Here is a 26,273-nt window from a genome sequence, read left to right as displayed (position 1 = left end):
TTATACACACCGGCTGGTATGAATAATACTATTTCAGGGGCTGCGGTCAAACCAGAGGGCGCGCGGGGATGAAAATCTAGCAATTAATTTATAGTCGCCTAATGAATGATTCAGTGAAAAACTCCTCATCGACTTGACTTATAATCAAACTTGACTTAGAATTTAATAACTCAAGCATAATAAATAAAATCTATGAAGCATGGCGAGGATGTTATAAAAATAAAAATCGACTTATTTTCTTAATCCCGTTAGTCCATATCTTGTCGTGTCTTGTTTGATTTCAATCAAATTCAGAACTAATAATTTGTTTTTGAAAGACTAAAAATGGCAAATTTTAAATCATCTAAACAATTGTACTGAAATGAAACTATTTAGCCTTGATGTAGCACTTTCTTCGATCATGAAAATAACAGCATAGAAATATGGCGATACAATGTTGAAGATAAACGATAGCCGACGGTCAGCGACAAAGAGAGAACTTCGTATTTATAAAGCGTTTTATGATAAACCTATTTCATATTTCTTAGTAGAAGTTCCGTCAAATACACAATCAGTCATCTAAAAACCTTTCTGAAATATTATAGCCGTGATCCAATAAGGTCAAAATACTTACGCTTATGTTATGTTGTCATTTCTCACAGCCTGAAAGAAGTGTATTCCCGGCTTCTTCGTCATGACAAAATAGTCAGTCCTTCATCCATCATTGTCTCAGTCAACCCTCAATCATCTCCGTATATGGATACAGGCATCTTTGCGGAAAAAATTTAAAACTTCGAGTAACATCCATACACCATAAATATCATTTGGCATATGACAACACGTGTAACCGCTGTAAGTTCGATTCCCAGTAGACAAAGGTTGCACACCAGTCAAGTAAACTAAACTAAAGTTTTGATTTGACATTATTTGTTTTCCCCGATATATCATTAAAACGCTTTTCAATTGTTTATTCTCTCAGCGGCGTTGTTGTACACCTGATTATCAATCCAGGGACCGCAAGTTCGATTCCCCGCCGAACCACTAAAAAATACTAATCGTCCGGGAGGGACGTTAAATGGGAGTCCCGTGTTACAGTCCCATACACTGATGTACGTTTAAGAACCAGAGTAGCTCAAACCAGTGTTTATTCTGTCTGTGCACTATGCTCCGAAAACCTAAAATGACTATCAATCTTATCGGAGCACTCGCCGAATGGGCAAGGCCCGAGTGCGAGTATAAATAAGAATACACACCACCGTACTCTCTCACACATCGTCATTGGCTCCTTTTCGAAAAAGACAGGTTAACTCGTATGGGTATACTTTTGACAAAATATCTCTAATTGAAGCATCTGTATTCCATACATGGAGCAAATAATAAAGACAATGGATTATAGAACACATAAAAAGCTATACATGCATAACATACTTTTTAATATTTATTTTCTAAGGTTAAAAGACAACATTTGGAAAAATAAAGGAAAGGTTTATTTAATTCGAACAGTTATAATATGCACAGTACCATTACACGTTTTATTCACCACACTTCTAAATGTAATTGTGAGTACTATTCCACTTAATCATTTCTTCTGATCATTATTGTCGACGTTTTCAGTGACACCAATTGTTTGAAACTGTAGTAGATCATTCCACCCCATCCGTCATGATATCCGGATAACGTGCCCGGAGTGACGTACTCGCCGTTCAGGTTGATAAACGTACAACTTTTATACCACCATCCTCCTTGGCGTAAATCTCCGCAGAAGCTTCCCTTGGCAGTGAAGTCCCTGCCATTGTTATATCGTTCGAACCATCGCTCATAATCCCCTTCAACAGAAGTATATCTCAGACTAATAACCTTAACATGCTTACATTTTTACTTCAATTGTGTGTTTTATGACTTACCGTTTTTAATTTAACTTTTTTAAAATAACACGCTATTTAAGACTGATTAAAGAAAATATTAAGTATGCAACCTTCATATATATATATATATATAATCATATATTTAATTGTAACAAATATATATATAAGAAGGTTATATATGTAACAAAACCATGCTATCGCACTGCCATTATTGTACCCGTATTATTAAAGCAGTGGAAATACATGACGACATTTGAATCAATATTGGACCATACCGGCTGTTCCTGTGCCACGGCCACCGACATGGAGGGTGTATGTAGGAGCGACACCGAGACGAAATTCCGGCCACTCCTCATACGCTGAACTTCCGTCTGCTGCCGATACCTCCATTCTTATTGTGGTGTTCCCTTTATCAGCTATTTCTTTGATGTAACTTAGGCCTGCAAAACCGTGAACATCCATCAATGAGTTGGTTGACCGGAAACGTTCAATACTATGATAAATTTTTAAACATGGTATTAATTGAAATAGAGATTAATAGAAGATATTTTATAATTTTGAAGAGCGTTATTCAGGAATTACCAATTATTTAATCAAGATTCTGAGATAATTGGTGTAGTTCAATCAGTATAGTCCATCGAGGTATTTGTGAGGATTTGTGTCAACAGCGTTTCTTGGTTTGTTTGTGTATGGGGATGTCGTAAGTTTTTTTCTAGCAAGGGTAGACAGTTGGCATCATGGTGGAAACCATGGCTACCAAGGCAACAGCCAAGATGATCGAAATTTTCTTACTAAATGATTAGTATTACTGCATATATTAAAACTATCAAAACAAATAACAATTTAAATATATGTATAATAAACTTTAAACATGGAACAAACTATCCTCTAAGGCTATTAAAAATGTTTACAAGGTAAAAAGACAAAAACAAAAATCTGACAATTTCATAAATTCGTGTATATTTTATTTTTTATTTATTATGTTAGGTAACAAACAAGATGATTGGGAAATTTAATGTATTTATAGATTATTTAACATTGTACAGTACCATACTGAGATACAATTTGTATGAGTTTACAGCTGGGAAAATCATATCAGACGAGCCAGACGTATGGTGTCCCACCTATGAACGAGTCCTTTTATACCCCGTTTTGTTCAGAACAATGTTATATAACTTATTTATTATATACCTTCATTATTCTAAATATTTTAATGTTTTGGGGATTGTATATCAGATATAAGTTTCTGAAAGCATTTTGTTTGGAAAAAAACGACAATTGATTATGGTTATTACAGAGGATTTATGTCACTCTAACTTTATAGCGTCTGTCTGTCCCGATTTCCTTTCGCAACCTTTTCAAGCATTTTGGTCATTCTCGTTGGTTAACACAGGAAGTTTGAATCATTCTACACGAAAACATGTGGGATATTTGTACACACGTGCATCCCGATATGGAAATATATTTCACGGTCAGTTTTGATATTAGAGCCTTTTTATTTTTATTTTGTTAATTCATCTCTTTTGTCTTACATCCTTTTTATAATTATGAAACTTGTATCAGTTGTTAAAATATGATCTTCCACTTAATGTGAAAAATATGTATTTTTTTAGAAAAAAAGAAGAATCAAATTGGTGTTAACGAAAGGTAAAATAAATTTCCAGACTTATAAATATTTTTTATTTAATTTTCAAATTGCATACGGTTTGTCTGAGATCAACTTATATACGCATTTTATTAAAAAGAATTAGTCGTATGGCCTGTGTCGAAGGCGAAAAAATTAGAATAAATAAGGTTAACGATAAATAGATTCTGTTCAGTGTTTCTCAAAATTTCACTTCTTTCATTACAGTTTCGACAATTCCGTGAGCCGATTTGACCGAAAATTGGACCGCATCCGTCGTGAGATGCATGACCTAGACGCTGAAGTTCCAGAGCTCCAGGTCGCGCAACCATTCGTTACGGACCCCGAGGGCAACCGGAAGTTGTCGCTCCGTTTCAACTGTGACAAATTCAAACCGGAAGAAATCACAGTTAAGACCACCGGAAACGTCCAGAACGTGCACGCGAAGCACGAGGAGGACCGCACAGGCAAGGCAGTCACATGGAGTTCATACGAAACTACACGCTACCGAAAAACGTTGATCCAAAAGCCTAAAATCCACCCTCTATAAGGACGGGTTGCTGCAAATTGAGGCCCCGGCGCCACCCGCGGTTGAGGCCCCATTAGAGAACCTCATTCCGACCGAGAGATTGTAATAAACTCATTATTCTATGTCGAAAGTGCCCCGGTGGACGATATCACTTCTTTCAAGTTTAGATCAATTTGGAATACGACGTATTAAAATCATGAATCATTACTTTGCATAATGTTAATCTTTTCAACATATATGATTTGTTGTCAACGTAGTAAAGACTACAAATTAATTGTATCTATGTCAACATAGTTGATTTTCGCTGTTTGTACATATTGTATGTACGTAGGTCATGATCAACGTGTACGTCATTCATTACTTTTATTTATTGTTATTCAGGTGATAAAGCATGTCAGTATTTGTTCGATTTGTTCATACATAAACATTTGAACAATATAACATGCTTTTGTTTTTGACAGGATTTAAAGGGACTACGTTATGTTTTGGCACATTATTCTTTTCCCGGTCATGTGTTGAAAAGAAAGTCTACAATTGGACGTATAAACTTGGAATAAAATAAGTAATATTTATGCTCCTTAACATTTAGGCCATGGTCATTTCAAGGACTGCCATGATGTCTTAAGTCTTACCACTCTAAAATAAACAAACATACCTAAAATAGGCTAAGAAACGATTTGGTCAAAACAAACCACGCACACACACACATGCGTAAGAATTACTTTAGCTTTCTGAGCCCGTACCGATTACTGATATTGGTTCTGTAATTATGCTGTAAAACATTACATTTTATTGAAAGGGTCTTCATCAACACAACGTGTGTGTGTGTGTGTGTGTGCGTGCGTGCGTGCGTGCGTGCGTGCGTGCGTGCGTGCGTGCGTGCGTGCGTGCGTGCGTGCGTGCGTGCGTGCGTGCACGTGTGTATATGTGTCAAGATGTTAGAGTGGGGAACGGCCAAAAAATTCAAAATGATAGTTTCATTTAGTTTTGAGGTACAAAGGTAAAACAAACTATGCTGATTGTTTTGTCTTGCGTTGAACACATTTAACGAATAACTATTTCATCAGCGATAACTGTTTCATTTCAAAAGTATTTTGACAATATGAATAAGTATGTTTGTCAAAACTGAATGGAATGAACAAGGTCTTGTGGATTTATTGAATGAGTAGTCTGAAACATCTTGTCTTAACACATCTTTATTCATTTTGTATTCATATTGTCTAATGTTTTGAATTTAAATGAAAGCAAAATTCGAAAACAACAACATTCGTGTGTGATATTTGCTCAACTCCTTTACACTTTTAAAGATATTGCCAACGGTCGGCTTGAAACGTCGAAATCTTGAGTATTGCTTTTGAGCTGTTTTCTATTAGTATTCTAAACTTACCTAGCCAAAACTCCGTACTGACGTCTCCAAATCCATGGGTATACTCATAAAGGTTCCTATAAAAGTCCACTGAGCCATCATATCTGTGCTGTATAACCTAAAGAAGAGACAAAAGTCAACTGAGCAATCATTTCTGAGATGAATAACCTAAACAAGAGACATAAGTCTACTGAGCCATCATGTATGTGCTTAATAACCAAACCAAGAGGCATAAGTCCACTGAGCCATCATATCTGTGCTGAATAACCTAATCAAGAGACATAAGTCTACTGATTCATCATTTCTGTGCTGAATGACCTAAACAAGAGACATCAGTCCACTGAGCCATCATATCTGTGCTGAATGACCTAAGCAAGAGACATAAGTCCACTGAGTCATCATATCTGTGCTGAATGACCTACGCAAGAGACATAAGTCCACTGAGCCATCATATCTGTGCTGAATAACCTAAACAAGAGACATAGGTCCACTAAGCCATCATATCTGAGCTGAATGACCTAAACAAGAGACATAAGTCTACTGAGCCATCATATCTGTGCTGAATGACCTAAACAAGAGACATAAGTCCACTGTGCTATCTATCTGTGCTGAATGACCTAAACAAGAGACATAAGTCGACTGAGCTATCATATCTGTGCTGAATCACCTAAACAAGAGACATAAGTCGACTGAGCAATCATATCTGTGCTGAATCACCTAAACAAGAGACATAAGTCGACTGAGCAATCATATCTGTGCTGAATGACCTGAACAAGAGACATAAGTCCACTGAGCCATCATATCTGTGCTGAATGACCTGAACGAGATACATAAGTCCACTGAGCCATCATAACTGTGTTGAATGACCTAAACGAGAGACATAAGTCGACTGAGCCATCATATCTGTGCTGAATGACCTAAACAAGAGACAAAAATCCACTGAGCCATCATATCTGTGCTGAATAACCTAAACATGAGACATAAGTCCACTGAGCCATCATATCTGTGCTGAATAACCTAAACATGAAACATAAGTCCACTGAGCCATCATGTCTGTGCTGAATCACCTAAACAAGAGAGGTTTGTGAATTTGTCATTTATTACCACTGAGCGCAAAACATGTGCTAGATTGTCGTGTTTTAAGAAGAAACGCACTAACATCAACGCTGATACTTAGGGTGATATAAAGGACATGTTCAATATCTCAAGTTAGTTTCAGATTCCTGTGCGGACAATGGTATTAAAACACAGTTCAAATGACGTTGAGTCTTGATCTCGATACCGAAAACATAAAAAGGTTCATCTACCGGTCGATTACAACACAACTTTACAGTTTCACGGCTATTAGTCCAACAGTTCTTGTGATACTGTGCTTAGATATTTTACAATACATTTGGATGTTATTTTGATCTGCTAACCTAAATGGCAAAAGGGGTCATCTACCTATGCTGTTTCATGATCGTAGGTACAACATTTGTTCAAAACACTGTTGGTTTCGACTTTGACCCTTCACACATAATGACTCAGTAAGAATATCGATCAGCTACTGGTCAAGAACATATGTTGTATGGTACAATGTCACATTGTTTTTGAGTTATTGTGTTAACCAAACCTGGTCTCACGACAGAGAGAAAGGCCAAAATTTGCAAATAAATACTCATATTCAAGGGGGACATAACTAGTGTGTATCCATAACATGGTTTTCGTTCATAATTATTTTAATTTCATTCTGAAAACTATATTCCTACCACTGAAACCATCCATTTCAATACATAGATATATCCTTAAACATTGATGAAATGATGTTAAGGTGTTTGGTCAAATAGTGTTATTGAGCGAGCAAGAACATTTCAGAACATTGTTAATGTTTAACCTTTTAAACAACTAATTACCGAAAGATGTATAACAAACATTATTGATACACGCAGTACAATAGGTATTGCTACACAATCAAGAGGGCCAAAATAACCCTATATCGCTCACTTGATTGGACATAAGTTTCTAAAGTTATTGATCGGACAATAAACTGACGCCGCCCGGCAAAATGCTATAGTTGAAACTATTATACATTCCGCTTTAAACGGACGTATACAATATGGAAAATATATGTTTATTTAAAACGTTCCGGAGGGCCATAACTCTAACAAAACATTGTTACGGTGAATAAGTTCATAGAGTTTGAAGTTGATATCTTAAATGATTGAGTAAAAATAAAACGATGATCAAAAGTATGTTGTTGTTTTTTTAAAAATGCATAATAAATTAAATATAACAAAAATATAAAAAAATGAAATAAAAATATATATATTGTAAAAAAAATTTAAAAGTTATATTTTGATTAAAGGTTCACCTAAGGATACTTCCTGTGAATATAATTTGAAATCGGAAAAATGGTTTCTAAAGTTTTCCATAAAGACATGTAGTGAAAAGTAGCCCCGCCGACCTGGCACTCCATTTTAACGAATCCACATGAGGTGAAGAAAGTGATATATGGTAACCTAAGGAATAATTCTATTTTATTAATTTTTAATTGGCCAGAAGATTTTGGGAGAGATTTTCAAAGGTTTCTCATTATACAACTAACCACAGTGGCTTGATGACAAAGGCTCATTAAAGTCACAATAAATAATTTCAACTAGCCAAAATTATATTGTATACATACTTGAACATGTAAATCAAAAACAAAATACATTGCCATAAACATAAAACGAGATTTGACAAAATTCAAGAATACCCTATACTGTAACATGAAACAAGTGAAGAATGTTCGCCCGGCGAAAAGGTAAACAAAGATCAATTCTCGTCGAAAATGATAACTTCTTTGTAAGCTACAAACAAAATACTTGGCTCATAGATGTAGTGGCCCGTTATATACACGTTAAAACCAGTATTCTTGTCGAGAGAAACGGTATACGACGAAAATTCTTCAAAATGCGAATTATCACAAGCGCCAGCCAGACATTGTTCTTTTAAAAATACCGTGGTACCCAGCTCCCCTTCATCGATTAGCGAAAGCGGCCGAAGGGCGGGAACCACCGGAACACTCAACGCTTTTCTGATGGTTCCCGTCCTTCGGCCGCTTTTGCTAATCGATTAAGGGGAGCTGGGTACAACGGCATTTTGACAGAACAATGTCAAGGAAAATTTCTGTGAAATGATGTTCAACCCGGGCTAGTAAACTCTGAGCAGTGTTTCAAAGTATTTCCATCGGCATGGAATGACTTTTATGAAGAAATTAAGAAGATGTTCACCAACGGAACTTTCCTGTAAAGTTTGTTGCAAATTGTCCTAGTGGGTAAGGAGAAGAAGTTGTTTGAAAGGAACAGTTGACGAACAATTTTCCTGTCACAATAGCTAATGCTGAGCACAAAGCGCTCAACTGAGCTAAAACACACACACGCTAGCAAGCACGCATGTAGGCACGCACACACGCACGCACACACGCTAGCAAGCACGCATGTAGGCACGCACACACGAACGCACGCACGCACGCACGCACGCACGCACGCACGCACACACACACACACACACACACACACAAGCACTCACACGCATATTTAACTATATTATCTAATGCCGTTTCCATATATAAGGAAGCTGCGTCAACGTGACAACTTCTTTGAACGATTGTATTTTTTTGTGAAAAAGTTTATTGGCATGTTTTTTTTACCGTCCAACCACCTGAAGCAGTCGTCATGTCACAAAACACCCGGATCTCCACGTGACTTTTCCATAGTGACACGTTATACACACCACTGGGTAGTCCTTGGTTCTGTTTGTGAAGGTCGTAGCAGTCCACCACTGGAAACAAAAACAACATGCGAATATGTTTGAATAGCAATATAATGACCATGATAACGATAACAAAACGTTTGACTTTTTATTCGAACTCAGTTTGACATTCATCGGCGCACCTCGGTCATTTTTCAACGATGCATGTAGATACATATTGAGGATTTACCTTGTCTGAATACTTTTCATTTAACTACTTTGAAAGTAGAAAGCGTGGGAATTCAATTACACCTTTTTATGTGCTGCTTTGTTATGTTTTGGCAATTATGACGCCTGTCTGACACTAAACAAAACTAAACAAAAAGTACCGACAGACACCAACTATATAGGCGTCGCCGCCATATTCATTTTACGAACTACTTTTACTAATGCACTGGGGCTCTTCGTATGATTAAAATTGCCGAATCATTCCGATTAGTGTGGCATAAGCTTTTAATGGCGTAATTTCTCATGTAGTGTGCAGTTTAGATGTGTGCAGGATACGAGTAAGATGAGATAAGATGTAGTACAGGATACGAGTTAGATGAGATAAGATGTAGTACAGGATACGAGTAAGATGAGATAAGATGTAGTGCAGGATACGAGTAAGATGAGATAAGATGTAGTACAGGATACGAGTAAGATGAGATAAGATGTAGTGCAGGATACGAGTAAGATGAGATAAGATGTAGTACAGGATACGAGTTAGATGAGATAAGATGTAATAGAGGATACGAGTAAGATGAGATAAGATGTAGTACAGGATACGAGTTAGATGAGATAAGATGTAGTACAGGATACGAGTTAGATGAGATAAGATGTAATACAGGATACGAGTAAGATGAGATAAGATGTAGTACAGAATACGAGTAAGATGAGATAAGATGTAGTGCAGGATACGAGTAAGATGAGATAAGATGTATTACAGGATACGAGTTAGATGAGATAAGATGTAATACAGGATACGAGTAAGATGAGATAAGATGTAGTACAGGATACGAGTAAGATGAGATAAGATGTAGTACAGGATACGAGTTAGATGAGATAAGATGTAATACAGGATACGAGTAAGATGAGATAAGATGTAGTACAGAATACGAGTTAGATGAGATAAGATGTAGTGCAGGATACGAATAAGATGAGATAAGATGTAGTACAGGAAACGAGTAAGATGAGATAAGATGTTGTACAGGATACGAGAAAGATGAGATAAGATGTAGTGCAGGATACGAGTAAGATGAGATAAGATGTAGTGTAGGATACGAGTAAGATGAGATAAGATGTAGTGCAGGATACGAGTAAGATAAGGTACGATATAGTGCAGAATGCGATTTAGATTAGTTTAGATGTAGTACAGGAGTCGACTTAGAGTTTAAATGGTAGCCGGTAGATGTGACACGGAAAGTGTATATTTTTCTATGATGTTATTTCGATGATTTACCCCAAACATATGAACTGTACACAATCACGCCCTAAATCAGTGACTTCATGTTTGGTCATATTTAACGCTGTAAGTAAAATATGTGTTGATATTTGTTAATGTATGATCATATTTCAATCAAGACAATTTTAAATGGTATTTCCTTTGGTGATAAACACAAGTCATCGACTTTCATTGCGGAAATAATAGTCATAATTTGTTCTTTGTAGATCTTGTTGCTGTAGTATATTGTCTGTGAGAAATGAAACGTGAATGTTATGAATTATGTCAAGCAAATGATTGTAATAATGTCTGCTCCCAGATGTGTTCCTTCCAATTAAACATACAATTTGTTTATAGAGTTAGACTAAAATGCAATCAGATTGAAAATAAAGCTGAAATAAATGGTTTGATTATGTCACGCCTGTAGTACTGTTATTCAATATAAAACAATAATAAAATCATAAAGACTTGTATCCCAAAAACAATATTGCTCCATAATAAAAACTATTATTCAAACTGCCGTTTAGATTGTTACTCGGTTTGAAAACATGATATGGTATGAGGAGGTAAATGGATACACTACACTAAGAGAAACATGAGTGTTTTTAAATTTACTGTATTTCGGTAGTTACTGATAAGAGACTATGCATCTGTCACCATAACGTACTCACCAGGACACTCTTGAATGACACATTCCTCTGTATCAATATCATTGCCAATGCAAACGCCATCAGTAAAAGGCGGAAGTACATCACATGACCTGTATCTACTTCTTTTGCCCTTGCCACATGACTGAGAACAGTCGGACCATGCAGACCAGTCACTCCAGGAAATGTGAACTAGATAGAAAAATAGAACAATATTTAACGGCAGCTGGACAACGCAGGTCGTTTGACTACTTTTGCAGCAATCGTTAGAAAGGAAAACCATGACGACCAGTCACTCCAGATATTGTGAACAAAATAGAGAATAGAACAATATATAATAGACAGTGCATCAACACAGGCTGTGACTACTGTTAAATGTATCACATGACTGTGACTACTGCTGCAAGTATCACATGACTGTGACACCTGTTGAATGTATCACATGACTGTGACTACTGCTGCAAGTATCACATGACTGTGACTACTGTTGAATGTATCACATGACTGTGAGTACTGCTGCATATATTACATAACTTTGAATATTGTTGAATGTATCACATGACTGTAAATACTGCTGCAAGTATCACATGACTGTGACTCCTGTTGAATGTATCACATGACTGTGAATACTCCTGCATGTATCACATGATTGTGACTACTGTTGAATGTATCACAGGACTTTGACTCTTGCTGCATGTATCACATGACTGTGACTACTTTTGCATGTATCATATGACTGTGAATACTGTTGAATGTATCACATGACTATGTCTACTGTTGAATGTATCACATGAATTTGACTACTGTTGAATGTATCGCATGACTGTGACTACTGTTGAATGTATCACATAACTGTGACTACTGTTGCATGTATCAAATGACTGTGACTCCTGTTGAATGTATCACTTGACTTTGACTGCTGCTGCATGTATGACATGACTGTGCGTACTGCTACATATATCACATGACTGTGACTACTGCTGCATGTATCACATGACTGTGACTACTGTTGAATGTATCACATGACTGTGACTACTGCTGCATGTATCACATGACTGTGACTACTGCTGCATGTATTACATAACTGTGAATACTGTTGAATGTATCACATGACTATGACTACCGTTGAATGTATCACATGATTGTGACTACTGTTGAATGTATCATATGACTGTGACTCCTGTTGAATGCATCACATGACTGTGAATACATCTGCATGTATCACATGACTGTGACTCCTGTTGTATGTATCACATGACTGTGACTACTGCTGTATGTATTACATGACTGTGACTACTGATGCATGTATCACATGACTGTGAGTACTGCTACATGTATCACATGACTGTGACTACTGCCGCATGTATCACATGACTGTGAATACTGTTGAATGTATCACATGACTGTGACAACTGCTACATGTATCACATGACTGTGACTACTGCTACATGTATCACATGACTGTGACTACTGTTGAATGAATCAAATGACTGTGAATACTGCTACATGTATCACATGACTGTGACTACTGCTACATGATTCACATGGCTGTGAATACTGCTACATGTATCACATGACTGTGAATGCTGCTTCATGTATTACATGACTGTGATTACTGTTGAATGTATCACATGACTGTGACGACTGTTGAATGTATCACATGACTGTGAATACTGTTCAATGTATCACATGACTGTGAGTACTGCTACATCAATCACATGACTGTGACTACTGCTGCATGTATCACATTGACTTTCTGTGCGGAAATAATAGTCATAATATGTTATTTGTAGATCTGCATGCAATTTCACATTTTATAATTTTAAAATTATGATTAAACTTGTTGCTGTAGTATATTGTCTGTGAGAAATGAAACGTGAATGTTATGAATTATGTCAAGCAAATGATTGTAATAATGTCTGCTCCCAGATGTGTTCCTTCCAATTAAACATACAATTTCTTTATAGAGTTAAACTAAAATGCAATCAGATTGAAAATAAAGCTGAAATAAATGGTTTGATTATGTCACGCCTGTAGTACTGTTATTCAATATAAAACAATAATAAAATCATAAAGACTTGTATCCCAAAAACAATATTGCTCCATAATAAAAACTATTATTCAAACTGCCGTTTAGATTGTTACTCGGTTTGAAAACATGATATGGTATGAGGAGGTAAATGGATACACTACACTAAGAGAAACATGAGTGTTTTTAAATTTACTGTATTTCGGTAGTTACTGATAAGAGACTATGCATCTGTCACCATAACGTACTCACCAGGACACTCTTGAATGACACATTCCTCTGTATCAGTATCATTGCCAATGCAAACGCCATCAGTAAAAGGCGGAAGTACATCACATGACCTGTATCTACTTCTTTTGCCCTTGCCACATGACTGAGAACAGTCGGACCATGCAGACCAGTCACTCCAGGAAATGTGAACTAGATAGAAAAATAGAACAATATTTAACGGCAGCTGGACAACGCAGGTCGTTTGACTACTTTTGCAGCAATCGTTAGAAAGGAAAACCATGACGACCAGTCACTCCAGATACTGTGAACAAAAACGAAAATAGAACAATATATAATAGACAGTGCATCAACACAGGCTGTGACTACTGTTAAATGTATCACATGACTGTGACTACTGCTGCAATTATCACATGACTGTGACTACTGTTGAATTTATCACATGACTGTGACTACTGCTGCAAGTATCACATGACTGTGACTACTGTTGAATGTATCACATGACTGTGAGTACTGCTGCATATATTACATAACTTTGAATACTGTTAAATGTATCACATGACTGTGACTACTGCTGCAAGTATCACATGACTGTGACTACTGTTGAATGTATCACATGACTGTGACTACTGCTGCAAGTATCACATGACTGTGACTACTGTTGAATGTATCACATGACTGTGACTACTGCTGAAAGTATCACATGACTGTGACTACTGTTGAATGTATCACATGACTGTGAGTACTGCTGCATATATTACATAACTGTGACTACTGTTGAATGTATCACATAGCTGTGAATACTGCTGCATGTATCACATGACTGTGACTCCTGTTGAATATATCACATGACAGTGAATACTGCTACATGTATCACATGACTGTGACTACTGTTGAATGTATCACATGACTTTGACTACTGCTGCATGTATCACATGACTGTGACTACTGTTGAATGTATTACATGACTGTGAATACTGCTGCATGTATCACATGACTGTGACTACTGTTGAATGTATCCCATGAGTGTGACTACTGCTGCAAGTATCACATGACTGTGACTACTGTTGAATGTATCGCATGATTGTGACTACTGCTGCAAGTATCACATGACTGTGACTACTGTTGAATGTATCACATGACTGTGACTACTGCTGAAAGTATCACATGACTGTGACTACTGTTGAATGTATCACAACACTGTGAGTACTGCTGCATATATTACATAACTGTGACTACTGTTGAATGTATCACATAGCTGTGAATACTGCTGCATGTATCACATGACTGTGACTCCTGTTGAATATATCACATGACAGTGAATACTGCTACATGTATCACATGACTGTGACTACTATTGAATGTATCACATGACTTTGACTACTGCTGCATGTATCACATGACTGTCACTACTGTTGAATGTATTACATGACTGTGAATACTGCTGCATGTATCACATGACTGTGACTACTGTTGAATGTATCCCATGAGTGTGACTACTGCTGCATGTATCACATGAGTGTGAATACTGTTGAAGGCATCACATGACTGTGACTACTGTTGCATATATTACATGAGTGTGACTCCTGTTGAATGTATCAAATGACTGTGACTACTGCTGCATGTATTACATGACTGTGACGACTGTTGAATGTATCACATAAATGTGACTACTGCTGCATGTATCACATGACTGTGACTACTGTTGAATGTATCACATGGCTGTGACTACTGTTGAATGTATAACATGACTGTGACTACTACTGCATGTATCACATGACTGTGACGACTGTTGAATGTATCACATAAATGTAACTACTGCTGCATGTATCACATGACTGTGACTACTGTTGAATGTATCACATGAGTGTGAATACTGTTGAATGCATCACATGACTGTGACACCTGTTGCATATATTACATAACTCTGACTCCTGTTGAATGTATCAAATGACTGTGACTACTGCTGCATGTATCACATGACTGTGACGACTGTTGAATGTATCACATGACTTTGACTACTGCTACATGTATCACATAACTGTGACAACTGCTGCATGTATCACATGACTGTGAATACTGCTGTATGAATCACATGACTGTGACTACTGTTGCATGTATCATATGACTGTGAATACTGTTGAATGTATCACATGACTATGTCTACTGTTGAATGTATCACATGAATTTGACTACTGTTGAATGTATCGCATGACTGTGACTACTGTTGAATGTATCACATAACTGTGACTACTGCTGCTTGTATCAAATGACTGTGACTCGTGTTGAATGTAACACATGACTTTGACTGCTGCTGCATGTATGACATGACTGTGCGTACTGCTACATATATCACATGACTGTGACTACTGCTGCATGTATCACATGACTGTGACTACTGTTGAATGTATCACATGACTGTGACTACTGTTGCATGTATCACATGACTGTGACTACTGCTGCATGTATTACATAACTGTGAATACTGTTGAATGTATCACATGACTATGACTACCGTTGAATGTATCACATGATTGTGACTACTGTTGAATGTATCATATGACTGTGACTCCTGTTGAATGCATCACATGACTGTGAATACTGCTGCATGTATCACATGACTGTGACTACTGTTGAATATATCACATGACTGTGTCTACTGTTGTATGTATCACATGTCTGTGACTACTGCTGTATGTATCACATGACTGTGACTACTGATGCATGTATCACATGACTGTGAGTACTGCTACATGTATCACATGACTGTGACTACTGATGCATGTATCACATGACTGTGAGTACTGCTACATGTATCACATGACTGTGACTACTGCCGCATGTATCACATGACTGTGAATACTGTTGAATGTATCACATGACTGTGACAACTGCTACATGTATCACATGACTGTGACTACTGCTACATGTATCACATGACTGTGACTACTGTTGAATGAATCAAATGACTGTGAATACTGCTACATGTATCACATGACTGTGACTACTGCTACATGTATCACATGACTGTGACAACTGCTACATGTATCACATGACTGTGACTACTGCTACATGTATCACATGACTGTGACTACTGTTGAATGATTCAAATGCCTGTAAATACTGCTACATGTATCACATGGTTGTGAATGTTGCTTCATGTATTACATGACTGTGACTACTGTTGAATGTATCACATGACTGTGACGACTGTTGAATGTATCTCATGACTGTGAATACTGTTGAATGTATCACATGACTGTGAGTACTGCTTCATCAATCACATGACTGTGACTACTGCTGCATCTATCACATGCGTGTGACCTATTGTTGAATGTATCACATGATTGTTACTACTATTGAATGTATCACATTACTGTGACTACTGTTGAATGTATCACATGAGTGTGACTACTGTTGAATGTATCACATGACTGTAAATAATGTTGAATGTATCACATTACTGTGACTTCTATTGAATGTATCTCATGACTGTTACGACTGTTGAATGTATCACATGACTGTGACTACTGTTGAATGTATCACTTGACTCTGACTACTGTTGAGTGTTTCTCATGACTGTGACTACTGTTGAATGTATCACATGACTGTGACTACTGTTGAATGTATCACATGACTGTGACTACTGCTGCATATATCACATGACTGTGACTCCTGTTGAATGTATCACATGACTGTGACTACCGTTGAATGTATCACATGACTGTGACTACTGTTGAATGTATCACATGACTGTGACTACTGTTGAATGTATCACATGACTGTGACTACTGCTGCATGTACCACATGACTATGACTACTGTTGAATGTATCACATGACTGTGACTACAGTTGAATGTATCACATGACTGAGACTACTGTTGAATATTTTACATGACTGTGACTACTGCTACATGTAGTCATGAATGTGACTACTGTTGACTGCATGACATGACTGTGACTACTGTTGAAAGTATTACATAACTGAGAACAGAAATATCATGATGACCAATCTATCCGTAAACTGTGATAAAGGTACAGAGAGATAGAGATAGTATACTGCATTGGACCAACTCATGTCCCGTAACTACTTTTGCTTTCCATGTGACATGACTGCAAACAGTCAGACCATACTGTCAAGTTCTGCAGAAACTGTAAACTGGATATAGATATAATACACTATTTAATGGCAGTGGAACAGAGCAGGACCTGTGCCTATGTATGCTTCCCCTGTCATTAACTACATTCCGACCAGTCACTCGATGAACTTGGAAATAAAACAATATTATACATCGTCATATACATAAACACGCATTTATTTATTCGTAAGTTTGAATGGGCGACGGGGTGTATAATGCTCAGTAAATGTTGTGTTCAGTACTGCAATAGTAACTCACTTGTATGGCCCAAACATGAGGAGGGACACTATTAATTTGACGTCTGCGTCAACATGATTGTGACATCATTTCCAAACATAGTTTCAGTTTTATGGCGTAGACGTATGATAGAGCAACGTTTTTCTTCTTAGGTGTCATTCACCACTCAGGACACGGAGAACAAATAATTAAAATGTTTTTGGACATACATGTATTTCACAATTGGTTATACAATCAAGGACACAACATTGGAAGTGCTTGTTACAATTTTAAGAGAAGCTGTCCTTGTCATGTAACGTCAACGCGGTAAAAAGTGTCGTATTACTTAAAGTGTCTTTTTAATTGTGTATGATTACGTAATAACTTTTTGTAACTGTAGATATCGTATATAAGAACTGGTAACTCATTATAGTGATAAAGAGCGATTTGTGATATTCGCATATTATCTCTTGAAAACAAAGATTTCAGCCATTGTTTTGGACATATTCTGTACAAAGTATCATGGTTGTATACACTTGGCTGTTGATGTCGCTTTGACTGAGTCAATTTAGTAATGTAGAACTACCATGACTTCGGACCCTTACTTTGTGCCTGTAAACAGGGTATATATTTGAATCCATGACCACTGGGCATGTTCCTGTAGTTTTCATTATAATTTTGATCTTTTAACTACCCTACTTATAAATAAAGTGCGACTTTATTTTCTGCTCGTGGCATAGAAAATCATTAAACGGCATATAAACTTCATTTTATTGTGACAAAGTACATTGATCGTTACACAGTAACATTGATCAAACACATACATTATCTTTTTTACGAGCCTGTTCTATAACCTAATTATAATAAATTAAAGCAAATTTTACAGACAGCAGAAACAGTAATTGCTTTAAACACGAAGACAACTATTTTCCTCACGTCAGCTATAAGTTACTTACGTGCCCTAATGGTGACCATGATACCGTCCTCTATTGTAGATCTCTGTTCATCAATGATGCCAACAACTTCATTTGCTCTGCCTATAAGCTCTTCAACCTTCTTTTCCAGCTCAATTGTTTCGTTTTGGACGTGTTCCCGTGCTGCATATATGTCTTGAAGTATATTTGTTCTAAAGGTTTCAAGTGTATCTGTTTCATTTGCGATATGTTTTAGGACTTGTGAATTTAAAGCAAGCAATGTTTTATTGTTTTCTTGTTTTTCCCCCTTAATGTGCATGGCCATATCGGTTTTAATCTCGGAGCTAATATTGCCCAAATATATCAAAATATCAGAGCGCAATTGCCGCCCACTTTCAACTATTGTATTGTTAACCTTTTTTAAAGTAGCTGAAATAGTTTCAGCGCTATCTTGCACATAGTTGCTGACGTTGTTCAATACAGTTCTTAAAGTTACGGATACATTGGAATGCAAGACCGATAGTGTGTTATTAACAAGATCATTCACGTCGATTAACTCTTGTTTTTGTCTCGCAAACGCATGTTGGTACATTTCGAGCGTATGTTTTATATCTTTAATTTCAAGTTGTGTATATGTTTCTTTTCCAGAACTCCCGGCCCTTGAACCGTTACTGTCATTATCAGTACCGGACGTGGCAACAATTGATTCAAGCTTTGAGACTCTTTCAGTTAATGAACCAACGTTTCCTTCAATTGTGTTCAATGTCTGAAACGAACAAAAACACCAACAGTTTCAATAAAAGATATGTAACGGGCAATAGAAGCCGAAGTTGAAAACAAACATGCTGTTAGTTGTTAATTACGACAACATATTAAAGATATATTACAAAATCATATGAACTATTTTATCATTAATCATGTGTTTCCTGTCCGGATAACAATTCCAATATACGAGCAATCTGCGTGGCTAGTAACTCGGCAAAGCCCCGTTACCGCGCGTGCTTTGGGTCTAATCATTCAAACTGGACCTGTAACCCATAATTGATGTGTAGATATGAAATTAAAATTTAGCTCATGCATATCGATGAAAAAATATCAAATGTTGGTGAATGATAACTTTATCATTTTAAAATGGCTTGAGTGAAATGAAAACATTTGATTGTTCACACTCTTGCTTGAGAAAAAAAACTACTTTATACAAATTTTGGTGATTATTTGGTGAAGTATTTTATTTGTGTTGAAACAAAATATGTATGTTTCAATGCTAACGACATGTTGTTTAAAAATGTACGCATATATATGATCTGACACGAGTTGTCATTTAATACAAGATTTTATTAAATGAGTTCATGAAATTTGTTAGTAAGCGAGCCTCTGGCGAGCTTACTAACAACTTTCATGGACGAGTTTAATAAAATTCTTGAATTAAATGACAACGAGTGTCATATCTTTTTTATCACATGCTTAAAACGGTGTTTTTATTACCAATTAAGTTCCACTTTCTGAACCGATTGTTTGACAGCCAAAGTACTCAGAGTAGAATGTCAACGATGCGCCATATAAATAGTTCCAAATTAAAATGACAAAAGTAACTAGCAGTTATCAAGTTTTAAAAGCTGATCAAGCGCTTAACAAGTCACAAATACAAAAGTGTGTAGTAAAATATCCAACAACATGAATAACGAACGATTTTAACCAAAAACCCCAATAAGTACACAATTTGATGACGTCACACTCAGAGTACATGCATTTACGCGGTTTATGTGACCTACATCGGTCTGTCAAGTTTTCTGTGTGCACGGATTTAAAAGTTATTCGCAGTCGCTTTTTACGATGATTTTGCAGCGTTTTCTTGGTGTACATGGCGTTTCACAACATTCAGATGATAACGGCGAAGCCTTACTCTGTACTGCATGGATGTTGCTGTTGAAAAAGTTAATTTCCACCAGGAATGTTTCCAGAGAACATGATGTTCTAGCCGCCATGGGATGTGTAATGAGATGTCTGTGCTGCGGAATTCGTATTTGTGTTTTCGGTAACCGACAGCTGATTAAATTGGCAAGCAAATGACATTGATTGCATATTGCTTGTGTTGGTCAAGATGGAGATGTTTGGAATGTTCCTGTGGTGTTTGTCACTATTGTGGCTGTATTTGTTGACTGACTGGATATTTCTGTGACTAGTAATCTGCATTATCTGGTTGGCGGAACATTGTTATCAGAAAGTTTGTGTACAAGATGCTTTCTGGCATTATGATTCGTTAGCCATTTCTCTCCCGAAAGTCTTACAGCTTCATTATTACGGTAAGTATTTGCTGGCATTTAAACCATTTTGTTTATAAACAATGCGGAGGGATATCTAGGTTGCGTGTGATTAGTCTGGCCAATCGAAATGTCTGATAGGTTATCTTACACATGTATAAGATTAAAATATTCGTAATGGGTATATTACACGGAAAACAAGGGTAAGCATGTCATAAATCTTCCTTTACTTACTATTGAAACTTCTTCCACTTATCATTAATGGATGGGACTTTGCTGGGTTCAACATGCAGCAATGATATGACTTTGCACGGACATTGTACATTATTAAGAAGCCTATATTTTAACAGTAATTTTGTAATCAGTTCATTTTGCATTTTTGTTAATAATGATTAATTTCGCTAAATGTCAGCGTGAGTCAGCACTTTATCTTAGTCGACCACTCGATGTTTCTCATTTAAATGTGGAAAAATAAAAGCTGTGTTTGTTATTGTCCTAAATACTGACCTTTATTTTAGGTTTGGTTGAAAAGACTTAATTATTATTGAACGTTTGTTAGAACAAATCTCGTTTGTAAAAGAAAACTTTCTTGAAAATGCCACATGCACAGGTGATCGTCAGATAGCTTGACACTAATATATGGCCCTTCAATCCTTTGATATTGTTAAAAATGTAATAATTTGATATTTCAATACAATTCTAAGAGTTTTACATGAAAACAAATCATTAAATATAAAAAGTAAACATGTCCAAAAATTCCCAGAACTGCACTGCCCCAAACAACGTCAAATAATTCCTAAAATGATTAACAACCTCTTAAACATTTTATATTATCAGAAAGGTGAAATACAAAGCTACACACATCACTTTAATGACAGCTAATGCTACAATTCTTACATAATCAGACGATATGCGCAGATTAAACACTGAAAATGCATATTAAGAAACAATGGAAAGGTTCGAGAACTACCAAAAGTCCCCTCTAAAACAACCTCAATATTGACTAACATGCAACATTTTCGCATGCACTACATACAGAAGCTTAAACAATTACCCTTACCGCTGTGAATTCGATAATTAAGACGTGTATTAATCCTGAACGAATTTTGGTGTTTTTTTGCGAGAAATCTACTTACACTTTAAATCACATTTGAAAGCCACCTTATTACGTCATTCATGTTATTAAAGCTGATTTCATTGGACAGCAGTGAAACATTCCAAAGCCGTCCAATGAAAACGGTTCTTACATTCAAAGACTAACTGAGTGCGCCGTCAATGTCAAAATTGCAAGATGGAGTGATAAGCTAGAGTCCTCTATCAATATTACTTGACAGCCAAGCAAAACAACATATCGACCTGAAAATCTACAACTGTTTAATATATATTTGTAGCTATTAGGTAGAAATGACTGGCTAGCGTCCTCAGACAATATCACAGAACAGATCAGCCAAACGCTATTCGAGTAATGACATGGAAACAAGTCTTCAATAACATAATCTATACATACCACTTCAACGTAGGACTGGAAATATTTCATCCTTTTCATCTGACTTTCCAACACGTCCAACCGGTCTGCAAGACAGGTTGTAAGCATCGCCAACAGAACAACGAAACGTAACCTTACCATTCTGAAAACATCAAATTGATAAAAACAGTACTTTTTAACCAAGAAAAATAAAAAAAATAACGTGAATGATTCAATATTTAAAATTTACTTTTATAGTCTGGGCAAATAAGACGGAATTATAATGAATGCAATCCATTTTCATTGATGCTTTCCTGAACCGTAAGATTCGGAACTATGAATGGCAGATGATAGTTCTGATTACGTTTAATTTAAATGAGCGAACAACTGTCTAATTACATCTGCTGTATGATAATATCAATAGGATAAAAAGAATTATTTAAACCTTCTCTGTGTTCATCGTTTGCGTACAACAATATAACAATTGGTGTTTATGTGACATTTGGATTTCTTCGGGCAACATGGAATACTAGATTGTCAAATTTGAATGCAGTGTCGGTTAACGCTGTACGTCGTTGAGACCTGGGGGACGTTTCGCTAGGAAAAGCTTGTAATCATCAATATGAGTTTTGTTGGTGCCGAATTGGAACATATAGCGAATCTATGCCAATGCGATTACTTCGTGTTTTTTCATATTAAGTTATACAAAATAAGTCGCCGTTAATATTTTTCTTGCATATCGGATGTGTGTTTACGGTCATGTGACTAGTGCTGGAAAAACCAGACGTACACACCCCCTAAAAGATGAGTCACGCGCAACAACGCGCCGTTTCTCATTTCTTTTAATGTATGGTTTATGAAACGTATATTATGCCATTTCAATAAAGCGCAATCAAATATATAAGTATGCATGACTTCTATGACATGAAAAAAAATAATGGTAAAAACGCGATTTTTAGAGAAACTATTGTGATTTAAAATTACTGCGCTTCATGACGTCAGTAAACAACGTCGCACGCGCTTTTTGGTGAGCGTTTTCTACGTCAATTGAGTAACAAATTGATAACTCTAGATAAGCAAGAAAAACATTAATCATGTTTTTCCGGTCCGGATAAAAAAAATCCGACCCTCGGGCACGCTGTGCGGCAATGCTCGTTTCCGGCTGACGCGCGTCGGGTCGGGTTGCCAAAGATGATTTGAATGATACTAAAATATATTTCAGCCTTGTTGGCGCATCATTAAAAGACCGGAAAAGCATTCTCGTCAATCGTGGAAAATTTAGTGTAGAAATCGCTTTGAATTTATCCAAAATCCTGGCACATTTCCACAAAGTCAGATCAAACGTCCCCGCACGGATGTTAAGACCCTTTTCTCAAAATAGCTAAATAGTAATTCATAATTTTAAATGTGTCAATGTATGAATACTAGCTGCATCTTGCATTGCGTATTTCGCTGGTAAACTGTTAATGTCCTATTACAAAAACATATGTATTATACAGGTTAAGGTGTTGTTGACCAAGGCGTTTGGCTGATAAGGGCCCCAGTGAAATATAAATTACCCTCGGGCTAAAGCAATCGGCCAAATAGTCTTCCCACTTGGGAAATTATCAAGTTTAAGCCATGGCCAACTCTATAACCATAGTGATACGCCTAGTAGCACACAACCTACGAAGTCTCTATTCTATAGCAAGAGTCTAAGGCCAAACAAACAATTAAACGATATGAACACAATATACAAATCAATACAGACAAACCACGCATGCATCATAATAAACAGGGCCGGTCCAGGATTTGACGGTCGGGAGAGCGGTACTAAGGGGCATAACATTTTGATTTGGGCCCCTCCTTTAGAACAGAAACTTAGTTGTTTTAAAGTGTTGGCAGATGGGTTAGTGGGTATCCCCACGCAGAAAAATGGTGCATTTTGGGCCTAGTTTACCACTTTCTTTCTCCTGTATTGGAATAAAAACTTTTAGTGGGAGACCGTAAACTTATCAGCAAATAAACTTCACAAACTCACTCAGAATAGGAAACAAACATCTTAAATCCCTACCAACTTTACAAACTGAGGAGTCTTCTCTGCTACCTGAGTTGAACGTTGATATTGCTTTCTAACCGGATAATTGTATTTCAGCAGCCAATTGTATAAACACTGGTAAATAATTACCTCGGTAAGTAAAACCACCGGTAAATTCCGTGGTGATATTACCATGGCGGTAAGTATGTTGTATAAAAGAAATTACCAAGGCGGTAAATTTACCAGGGTAAATTTTACCAATATGTCCCATAATGCAATGGTGACGTCATTTTCCCGCACAGCTGTCAGCTTGGAGGTATCTTTTTTATATAAATATGAACGTCCACGTTTCATTTTTATAAAAAAAAATCTAAAAGGCAGGTTTAATGACAAAATTCATTAAATCGGTCCTACAAGTTACATGCACTGGCACCGGATTTTCAAACTCATTTTTTTTTTTTAAAAATCAAAAAAAATCTTATAATTGCTTACTAAAAATTATAATACCGATATATACTATATACTATATTATACAGTACAAAGTGCATATTTGAAAAAAAAATATTTTTCAATATTTTTTTACATATTCGGTATTATAATTTTAGTAAGCAATTATAAGATTTTTTTTGATTTTTTAAAAAAATGTTTGAGTTTGAAAATCCGGTGCCAGTGGTTACATGGTAAATATTCAGCAAAACAGTACAAAGTAACTTTAAAAGTATTTATAAGCTACTCCCGTGGCTGATCAATAAAACACATGCAACACTTTAAGGGGTAGGTTTATTCTGAATTCAGGGGTGTTTCTCTTTACTTCATAGAAAACGGTCAACGAATACCCAGAAAAATGTGAACATTATTGCAATGATATGCAAGTCATAATGACACAACATATCTGAATAATTTAAAAAACAGATATTAACTGACAAGAAATTATACTTGCTTACACAAATTACAAATATATCTTTGAATAAAATTTAATGGCATCGTCCGTTTTTCTCACGCTGACACCTAAGGAATTTATAGTCAGTTTCAACTTGTCATAGAAATGATGCACTGACTTTCATAGAATTGATTCTCATTAAAGTGTTCAATAATTCATAATTTAATCTAATATGTATGTACCATTTTTTCAGTATTCCATGTATTTCTTAATTAAAGCTGTGAGTCCATTATTATATTTTAAACTGAATTATTGCTTAAATTAAGAATATATGTTAGCAAACACCTCTGATTCTTTTAGTGTCAATACAATCACATATTATAAGTGTATTAAGTCTTGATCTTTTCTATATCTCCTATGTGAAATGTCATTTCTTGAAGAATTCCATTTATTAAATGCTGCATCCGACCACTTTGAAAATTCATAAGATTATTAAACTACATGCGACATTTGTATAATATATCAGTTATGCTTATTATTAATGACCAAATGATCTTGAATCTTTTTCTTTGATCTTGTTTGTAGTATATATATATTTGTATGATTATGTTCCTACCAATAGGCTTGCAGTAGTCTCAACTTGGCACTAAAAGTGCAATCATGTATAATTAACTTAATGAAATTATTTTAGTGTCTGCTTATTTATGTCATCATTGTTTCTGTTTAAAATAGAATAAAACATGATCTCTTCAGTTATTGTCAGCACTATTTAATAGTATTTTTTAACTATATCAAAACTAAGCAGTCCCATTGTGGATGTCAAAGGACAACGTACGTTAATGGGCATATACGGCCTCTATATTTCAAAAATATTAAGTTATTAACTGCTGTTACTGACAGTTTTTAATAAATAGAGTAAC

General features: G+C 36.1%; 1 protein-coding gene across 2 annotated transcripts in view; it reads right to left on the bottom strand.

Annotated features, from left to right (window-relative positions):
• Positions 1 to 1,427: 1,427 nt before the first annotated feature.
• Positions 1,428 to 26,273, bottom strand: part of LOC128205647 (angiopoietin-1-like) — a 32,607-nt gene continuing 7,761 nt past the window's right edge. Inside the window, exons 2-9 of one of the 2 annotated variants that reach the window (XM_052907455.1) lie at positions 22,499 to 22,619; positions 18,773 to 19,496; positions 13,486 to 13,653; positions 11,229 to 11,396; positions 9,034 to 9,164; positions 5,385 to 5,481; positions 2,120 to 2,284; positions 1,428 to 1,805 (exon numbers count right to left, since the gene is read on the bottom strand). In XM_052907455.1, the coding sequence (XP_052763415.1) occupies positions 1,555 to 1,805; positions 2,120 to 2,284; positions 5,385 to 5,481; positions 9,034 to 9,164; positions 11,229 to 11,396; positions 13,486 to 13,653; positions 18,773 to 19,496; positions 22,499 to 22,619 (1,825 nt within the window). In that variant the 3' untranslated portion in view covers positions 1,428 to 1,554. The remainder of the gene's footprint in view (positions 1,806 to 2,119; positions 2,285 to 5,384; positions 5,482 to 9,033; positions 9,165 to 11,228; positions 11,397 to 13,485; positions 13,654 to 18,772; positions 19,497 to 22,498; positions 22,620 to 26,273) is intronic. The other variant, XM_052907457.1, reaches the window with a different exon arrangement.

Source organism: Mya arenaria, chromosome 10, assembly GCF_026914265.1.
Source record: "Mya arenaria isolate MELC-2E11 chromosome 10, ASM2691426v1".
Classification (NCBI taxonomy): domain Eukaryota; kingdom Metazoa; phylum Mollusca; class Bivalvia; order Myida; family Myidae; genus Mya; species Mya arenaria.
This window is presented reverse-complemented; position numbering and strand designations above follow the sequence as displayed.